The 9697-nt window shown below is 40.0% G+C and overlaps 1 protein-coding gene across 1 annotated transcript in view; it reads right to left on the bottom strand.

Moving 5' to 3' along the window:
• Nucleotides 1–3514: 3514 nt before the first annotated feature.
• LOC118561781 (protein FAM111A-like) overlaps nucleotides 3515–9697 on the bottom strand; it is a 34520-nt gene continuing 28337 nt past the window's right edge. Inside the window, exons 4-6 of the mRNA XM_036133983.1 lie at nucleotides 8868–8918; nucleotides 5611–5664; nucleotides 3515–5518 (exon numbers count right to left, since the gene is read on the bottom strand). Of these exons, the coding sequence (XP_035989876.1) occupies nucleotides 3806–5518; nucleotides 5611–5664; nucleotides 8868–8918 (1818 nt within the window). The 3' untranslated portion in view covers nucleotides 3515–3805. The remainder of the gene's footprint in view (nucleotides 5519–5610; nucleotides 5665–8867; nucleotides 8919–9697) is intronic.

Here is a 9697-nt window from a genome sequence, read left to right as displayed (position 1 = left end):
ATTTACATTTGTCACATGTTGGTGAGGCTAGGGCTGGACAATATAGAAAAAAAGCATATCGATAAAATAGAAATCATATTGATATCGATAATCCATCCATTTTATCCCTCATGGGGTCGTGGTTGCTGGTGCCTGTCTCCAGCGTTCACTGGGCACCAGTCTGTCACAGGGCAACACAGAGACAAACAACTATTCACGCACACATTCACACCTAAGGACAATTTTAGAGAGACCAATTAACCTAACAGTCATGTTTTTGGTTTGTGGGAGGAAGCCGGAGTACCCAAAGAGAACCCACGCATGCACAGGGAGAACATGCAAACTCTATGCAGAAAGACCCAGGGCTGACTTGAATCCAGGACCTTCTTGCTGCAAGGCAACAGTGCTACCCACTGCGCCACTGTGCAGTCGATATTGATAACTTTCTAAAAAATGTAAAATATACATTTTAAATGGAGCCCTGGCCATTTATGCTGTTGCTTGATTACCTATTTTTAAATAAATGTTGGTGAGACGCAGGGAAATAGCCTTTTATGTTTGGTTTTAGAAAAGTGCAGACGATGGATAACCTTGAATTGAATAGGTTGCAATCTAGAATGAATGGAACAGGATTTGATTCTTGACAGGATTAGATCCCACAACTCATCTGAAATTTTGACTAGTGTATCAGAAGCCCAGGCCTCTTTTATATAATTAGTAGATGGAGATGAACTGAAAAGATTAACAAACTGAGAAATTAGCTTTTTAGATGTAGGGGGCTTTTTTTTAATAAGCTCTTAGAAACTATGTTGCACTGATATGGTTTCAAAGTGAGGCAAAAGTTTTCTGACAAAATTACGAATTTGCAAGTACCTGGAAAAGTGGCTTGAAGGAAGACCAAATTTAGGTTGGAGTTGCGTGAAGGAAGCAAAGTTATTATCAATGTATAAATCCTTAACAACAGCTATGCCCCTATTTAACCAGTGCTTAAAGGCTACATCCATATTGCCTGGCTTAAATGCTACATTCTGAAAAATAGGAGTATAGATGGAAAAAAACAGGGAGATTCAGAACAGTCTTTATCTGCTTCAGAATCCTGAATACATTTTTTAGTATAAAATGATCCTTCAGCAACTGAAAAGGGAAAGAAAATTTGGAAAATAGTACAGCAGAAAGAGAGGAAGTAGTAAGTGTCAAGGACGCAATGTTTTCACACAAACAGTGAGTCAGCCTTTTCACCCCTCGGACAGACATGACTCCAAAAAACCCAGGTTCTGATATTACAAGCCCAGTAATAATGATGAAAAACAGGAAAGCCTAGACCACCCTCAGCAGCAGGTTTCTGTAGGTGAGACTTTGAGTTTAGAGGATGTTCACCAGCCCAGATAAAGGGAATTATAATGGAATCTATCATCTTAAAAAAAGGAGTTAGATAAATGGGTATATTTTGAAAAAGATATGTCAGTTTTGGGAGAACCACCATCTTGACAACATTAACACGACCAATCAAGGAAAGAGGGAGGAGCTTCCACTCGTCGACCATAGATTTAAGTTTGTTGATTAAATCCACAAAGTTATGTTTAAAAGGGAGTTTAGGGTCCCTTGTGATATTTATACCCAGATATTAGAAATGACTAGTGGAAACTTTGAATGGCAGGTTACTAAGAAAAGCAATGTCCAGACCATCAAAAAGAGGCATAAAAAGGCTTTTGTCCCAATTAATAGTAAAACCAGAAAACGTGCCAATTGTTTTTATAAGAGTAAAAAGCGGAGAAAGAGAGATAAAAGCAAGTCTGGTAAGGATGGATCAGGCGAGCTATGTGTTTATTTAAACGGGTAGCTAATACTTTTGTGAATATCTGCAAGGCACTGTGATCTAGCCTTTTTGACTGAAGACCGATAAGAAATAATATTTCCCCTTAATACTACTTTAAATGACTCCCACAAAACTGAGTCAAATACTTCACCGTTGTCACTAAAAAAAAGAAAATCTGAGATTTTGGCAGAAACATAGTCCGGAAATGATTGATCACAATTCATAAGGGGGATAAATTTCCAATTAAACGACAGAGCATAAAGATTAAAGTGAATCTGTAGTAAGAGAGGGGCGTGATTTGAAATTAAAATGCTGTGATACATTGAGCTGACTGTATGTGAAATTAATTTAGAATCAATTTAAAAGCGGTCAATTCTAGTAAAACTACCATTGGAGGAGGAAAAAAAGAGTATTTACAATCAGAAGAATGCTGAAGCCTCCAGATATCAACTAAATTTAATGACTGCATGAGATTATTTAGAACCGACACTGATTTCAAAGAAGAAGCAACTATTTTGGAGGACTTATCCAGCACTGGATCGAGATAACAATTGAAGTCACTCCCTATAATTATGTCCCTATTATTACATTGTGCAACATTGTCAAATATCTTGCAGAAAAAATCGGGCCAGTCATAATTCAGGACATAAATATTTAATTAAGCAACAGCGTTGCTTCAGACGGACAGAAGCAAGGCTGCCATACATTGGTGCTACCAATGTTGCTGGTGGTCAAACCTCTGACCACCAACAACAGGCGATGCAGGGGACAGTGTCTTGCCCAAGGACACAACTGGTATGTATAAACAATGGCTGGAGGAACATCTCATTTTGTTGATAAAAAGCAAAGATTTCTAATTACGTTTCTTGAAACTTTTACTGTTGTGGAAATCACTGAATGACCAGGAGGTAATTTAACTAAACAGGTGAAAGCAGGCCCAGTAACATGGTCCAGGTCTTGGCCTGGAATCTTGACCAGGACCTTAATGTATCGAGTTGGGCGGTCTCTCTACACACACAGTTTCTTTCTGGGTACTCCAGATTCCTCCAACTCTATAAATGTGCACTACAATATGAGAGCATGAATAGTTTTTTTACTTGTCTTTGTGGGAGACCGGTGTAGGTACCAGATCGGCTCGGGGGCTTGCGCTTCCCAATGACGTCACAATATGGCAACTTTTTTATTGTAGTATTTGGTATATTTAAGATATATGCTGGATAAATTATTCTGGCTATCCCTTCCGTTTTTGTTAAAAATATTCTTCCAAAAATTGAAATGTTCCTTTGGAGCCAACTGTCAAGTATTTGTTGATTGGTTTATTTATTTATTTATTTATTTTGTAAAATAGGTTGAATATTTGCTCTGTCATTTTCAGTGTGGTCCTTGTTAATCATTATACCTAAATATTTTACCTAATTTTTATCAATTAAAGTGGGTTGATTATTTTGAATTGCTAAAATTTCACATTTTTCCATGTTCCTCTTTAAGCCTGAAGCTTTTGAGAAAAAAAGAAACCGCTAAATAAAATTGATTCATTACAAATGCAGACCGCGGGCTCATTGTAGTTTGTTTGAGTGGCGTTGCCATAATGTGACGTCATCGGGAGGCACAGGGACCATGGAGAATTTCTTCGTCAAAACTGTCTGTTTACAAACTGCAAAAATAAATAAGGGCACGAATAAAACCTACACCCTGCTATAATTACTTTAGTTAGTTGTCCAGACCAATCACAATGTTTTGCGTAATTTTACAAATGTTAAACCAATCATGTAAAGTGACGTCATCTGGAGGCGCAGGCCCCCGAGACCGATCTGACCACCGGAGCCGGTCTGGTACCTACACCGGCAACTGAAGCCTGCTAACGATGGGCATTATGCTATCCATGACTCGGTGATTAAGCAGGTGTAGCAAATGAATGGCAAGATATATTGTATTCATATTGTGAAAGTCAAACATGTAGGTCAAATGATTTGACTTGAAATCTGTATCTGTAGCATGTCTACAGTCAATCTAATCTACCTCCATTAACTCAATCTGGAGTATCTGTTTCAGGTGCTTGTTATCTGCCACTGCCTCTTTGAGCTTTTGCAGCATCTCATCATTTTTAATTTTCTTCAGATTAATCACAAATTTTTCAAACACAGCGAGCAGAGGATGGGCATACTCAATGACTCTTTCTTCCATCTGTGGTAGCCCATAGCAGTATCCTGCAGTGTGAAGCCCAAAAATCTGACCATGGGCATCAAACACTGGAGAGCCAGAAGCGCCGTGATACATGAAAGTGTGGTAAGTTGCCACCTTTTCTGCTTTTTCTCCACCCATCATTATGTCGTCGATCCCTCGGTTCTTGAGTTCAACACTTATGGATTGAAGGGTGATCATCAAGCCTTTGTATTTGGCTAAATGATCGTTGACAGCCTGTCCTCTGTCTTCTGGCTCGATGATACATGTAGGATCGATTTTCTTCACGCCTCCCGCAGGGTAGCCAATGAGACAGGCCTCACCATTTCTAGGAAGCGGTCCGAATTTGTTCAGCAGCCCTGGTGGTACTTTGACGTTTTCTGATTTGGTTTTCGGGTTGAATCTTTGGCCCTCGGGTTTGAGCTCAAGTATGGCATAATCCAGCTCATCGTCAATGTCAACGAATATTTTCTCAGCAGAGAAGAAAAAGAAATTTGTCTCTGGCTCAGGATCATCATAGTAAAAGAGAGCAGAGACATTGATATGATCACCTAGAGTGTTTTCTAGGACACACCCTTTAAACAAGTGTGCATTAGTCAGGATAAACCTGTCGAACAGCACAAAGCCTGTTCCCTGAGAAACATTGGAAACAATGACTTTACAGACAGATTTGCCCATTTTCAGCAACTTCTGAATTCTATGAGCTTCACAGAAAGATTGTTGGATCTTTCCAAACTCCTCTTTCCTCAGGTTCAGCGCTTGCTGATAAGAATCGCCAGGGAACCTGCTCTCCATCCATCTTTTCAGATCTGGAAACTGCTGACGCAGAAGTTCGTAAATCTCCTCATTATTAACGCTGCTGCCTGCCTGTTCAATCGCCTTTTTAACGCTACTTCCACTCCTGCGAGCAACATCCAGGATGGAGTGTTTTGGCTTTTCAATACCTACTTGTTTGTTCAGTGGAAGACATATCTTGAAAGCCTTCTGGTGGAGGCTGTCCACCTTCTGTGTGCGCACAGTGAGGCGGTCGGGGTTGTCGTTATCGGACAACGTGAATTCTCCGAGATGGTCAATGAATCGACCATCACGCTTCAGAGCCTCCTCTACAGTCATCCCCTTTTCCCCGTAAACACAGAGATACTTGAACTGTTTGATCATTTTGCTTCTGAACAAATCCTTTGTTTTAGTGTTCAGACCTCCAACTGTATCAATGTAGAAGACAGAATACTCCTCTCTAGGGTGTATGGTTTTGTCATGCTGCTCCTGAACTACTTCAATCTTCTCCATTTTACTATAAAGTATAATCAGTGACTCCCCATCACCAACGCAAGAGCAAGGGAAATGTGTCGGAACCACAGAATCCCTATCCTTTTTACCCAGCTGAATGATAATGTTCTCATCTGCACACTTTATCATCTTATCAGTTGTGTCAAGACTGCATTTTATTGCCTCCAGGACTGAGCGGGGTTGATCACAGTCGATTGTGTACTCTTTACGATCAGTTGCCTTGAATTTTACTGTGAAGCGATGGGAATGGCTAACCTGCAAGAAATCAGAGCAAGGAAGTTTATTTTTGAAGCATTACAGAGACGAGATTTAAAACATGACTGTTATTGAGGACTTTACGCACTGACCGGAGAATCATTTCCTTTCTCATGCTTCACTTTCAGGGGTGTTTGCTTAGGCGTCTGAAAAACAGGAAAATTTGAGTTACTACCATCCGTTATAACACCCACAGTGTGCTTAAAAAACAACCAATAAGATGTTTTTATTGCAGTTGCATAATATGACATTTAAGAGCGAAGAAAATCCATTCTTTAATTTTAACACGTTCATTTAGTGGGTGAAATTTCTTACATTTAGCAATGGTTTCATCACACTAGCTGCTTTACAATTATTGGCCCTTAAAACAACCCTTTTCAAATTAATTTAAAATAACAATTTTACTTATGCTTTACTTCTTAAACTGGGCATACACTGTGCGATTGTTGGGTTGATCTTCAGTCATGCGAGAATTTTTTGGATTGGGCCGAGTTCAATTTAATTCAATTTTATTTATATAGCGCCAATTCATGAAACATGTCATCTCGAGGCACTTTACAAGGTCAAAATCAATCATATTATACAGATTGGTCAAAAGTTTCCTATATAAGGGAACCAGTCGATTGCTTCAAAGTCCCGACAAGCAGCATTCACTCCTGGAGAAGTGTAGAGTTACAGGGAGAGTTGTCTGCATTGTCCATGGCTTTGCAGCAATCCCTCATACTGAGCAAGCATGAAGCGACAGTGGAAAGAAAAACCACCCATTAGCGGGAAGGAAAAACCTCCAGCAGAACCGGGCTCAGTATGAACGGTCATCTGCCTCGACCGACTGGGGGTTACAGAAGACAGAGCAGAGACACAACAAGAGACAAAAAGCACAGAAGCACACATTGATCCAGTAATCTGTTCTACATTAGATGGTAATAGCGGGTGATCAGTCTTCCCTGGTTGATGTCACAGTTAACAGAACGTCAGACCAGGTGTACCTACTACGAAGAAAAACGAGAGAGAGCAAAAAGTTAAAAGCTGAAATGACAACAGTTATTTCAATGCAATGCAAAACTGGAGAACAGTAGACTGGAGAACAGTAGAAATCAGTAGAGTGAGAAAAATAGGCCCTGATGTCCTCCAGTAGCCTAAGCCTATGGCGGCATAACTATAGAGGTAGCTCAGGTTAACATGAGGCACTCTAACTAGAAGCTTTGTCAAAAAGGAAAGTTTTAAGATTAGTCTTAAAAGTAGCCTCACGGACCAAAACTGGAAGTTGGTTCCACAGGAGAGGAGCCTGATAGCTAAAGGATCTGCCTCCCATTCTACTTTTAGAGACTCTAGGAACCACCAGCAGACCTGCCGTCTGAGAGCAAAGTGCTCTGTTAGGAACATACGGGGTAATCAGAGTTCTGATATATGATGGAGCTTGATTATTAAGAGCTTTATACGCTAGAATAATAATTTTAAAATCTATTCTTGATTTAACAGGAAGCCAATGAAGGGAAGCTAAAATTGGAGAAATATGATCGCTCTTGTTGATTTTGATCAGAACTCTTGCTGCAGCATTTTGGATCAGCTGAAGACTTTGAACTGCATTTTGTGGACTTCCTGATAGTAAAGAATTACAATAGTCCAGCCTTGAAGTAACAAATGCATGGACTAGTTTTTCTGCATCACCCCTGGACAGAATGTTTCTAATTTTGGCGATATTCCTGAGGTGAAAAAAGGAAACTTTGGAAACCTGTTTAATATGAGATTTAAATGACATGTCTTGGTCGAAAACAACACCAAGATTTTTTACTTTATTACCAGAGGCCAAGTTAATGCCATCCAGATTAAGTGACTGATTAAGAAGTTTAGTTTTTGAGGACTCTGGTCCAAAGATTACAAATTCTGTCTTGTCAGAATTTAAATGCAGGAAATTTAAAGTCATCCAGCTTTTGATGTCATCAAGACATGACTGCAGTCGAAGTAACTGATTGGATTCATCAGGATTTATGGATAAATATAGCTGAGTGTCATCAGCATAACAGTGTAAATTAATCCCATGCTGTCTGATAATTTTGCCAATCGGATGCATATATATAGTAAAGAGAATTGGTCCAAGGACTGAACCCTGTGGTACTCCACAGGTGACCCTAGAGTTTAAGGAAGATTTATTATTAACATGAACAAACTGGAATCTGTCCGACAGATAAGATTTAAACCAGCCTAATGCTTTCCCCTTAAACCCTACATTATGCTCAAGTCTTTGTAGGAGAATATTGTGATCAACTGTGTCAAATGCAGCACTGAGATATAACAGGACAAGTACAGACACAAGTCCATTATCTGAGGCCATGAGAATATCATTGGTGACCTTCACCAGAGCTGTTTCAGTGCTATGATGAGCTCTGAAGCCTGACTGAAACTTCTCAAGTAGGTCATTACTTTGTAAATGTTCACAAAGTTGATTAGCAACTACTTTCTCAAGAGTTTTAGACAAGAAAAGAAGATTAGATATAGGTCTGTAATTTACTAACTCATCCTGATCAAGAGAAGGTTTCTTAACTAAAGGTTTAATAACAGCTACTTTAAAAGCCTGTGGTACATATCCATTTACTAAGGATAGATTAATCATGTCTAAAATAGTGCCACTGATCAGAGGGAATACCTCCTTAAACAACTTGGTTGGGATTGGGTGTAACATACAGGTAGAAGGTTTAGATGAAGCTAAAATTTTAGATAGCTCAGAAAGCTCTACTGCTTCTAAACAGTTCAGACACTGCGCAGGTTCTAAAGATTCCTCCTACGCTGCCTCACTTACTGAGGACGAGGTAATCATGTTGATTGCGAAGCAATGCGTCGGCGCCTCAAACAAACACATCGGGGTATTCTTTTAACAAACTCCTCCCCAAACAGACCGGCTCAAGCTCACATTTTGGCCGTGTAAGACACTATGAACGGTCGCGTCCACTGACCTGCTTTTAGCTAAGACCCAGCTGTTTGCTTAGAGGGGAGCTTGCATGGAGATGGTATTTGGTTTTTTTTATTTCCAGATTTGCCTCCTCTTTCTTTTTACGTTGTTTTGTATGAGCTACACATTTATGTGTATAATCGGTTTATTGTTATCAACCACAGCCCTTCAGTGTCAAGAGACAAGTTTTGAATCTAAAGAGTAAGGGGGCAAAGGGGGCGGGACTTCTGGAGGGGGGGGCATAAATCAAGGGGTCATAAATCAACTTTTTACATAAGGTGGGGACCATGGTTTTTGACTGTGAATGTATTCTGATGGTCAACTTGCTGTGAATAAAGTAAAACATTTATGTAAAAATAAATTACAATGGTAAATGCAGTAAAATAAAGCCGAGACACAAACCTCTGAAGTTCCAGCTTCTTCCGTCTTAACAGCCTTAACCCTTCGATTTATCTGTGAAGAAGGAAGAAAATACAAAGTTTGGTAGAATGAAAAATAAGCTGCATGCTCCTAAGAGATTAGAAATGTTACTTCTTATTTCTTGGGGGGAAATATTTCACCTATTTTTTTTTTTCGGGGGGGGGGGGGGGCTTTATGGTTCCTAATGATAAATCAATTATAAAATGTGTGTGTGTGTGTGGATGGTGGTGGTGGCTGTTGTTGCCATTTCAGTCTCATTTATTATTCTGCATGGAACCTCAAGAACCAAATGCTGGTTAATGTGCAGCAGGGAGGTAAATATCATTTCTGTCTGGAAAACTTTGAACTTGTGTAGCCCTCTTCATTCTCTGACATTCACACAGACGTATTACACACGTTACTGTGCCGTTTGACCCGTGCCTGACCAAGATGTAGGGATCCATCCTTCCTCATTTGGAAGCGATGGCGGCACAAGGAGCTAGAGATTTCATCCTGGCGACCTGCCAGTTGGAATCTCAGCCGTCTCAGTCGTTGTGTCTTGGCTGGGGTGGGGACTCGAGTCACATGACCTGGACTTGAGTTAGACTCGAGTTGTTGATTTTATGACTTAAGACGTGTTCAGAGACTTGTGACTTTATGGCTTGAGATTTGAATTGGACTTGAACCTGTTTGCTTGAAAAGACTTAATATTTCACCCAAAATCTAAAGCTTAAGACATCCATCCATCCATCCATCCATTTTTCAACCTGCTTAATCCCTCATGGGGTTGCGGGGGTTGCTGGTGCCTATCTCCAGCATTCACTGGGCGAGCT

The sequence above is a fragment of the Fundulus heteroclitus genome, unplaced genomic scaffold (assembly GCF_011125445.2).
Source record: "Fundulus heteroclitus isolate FHET01 unplaced genomic scaffold, MU-UCD_Fhet_4.1 scaffold_71, whole genome shotgun sequence".
NCBI lineage: Eukaryota > Metazoa > Chordata > Actinopteri > Cyprinodontiformes > Fundulidae > Fundulus > Fundulus heteroclitus.
This window is presented reverse-complemented; position numbering and strand designations above follow the sequence as displayed.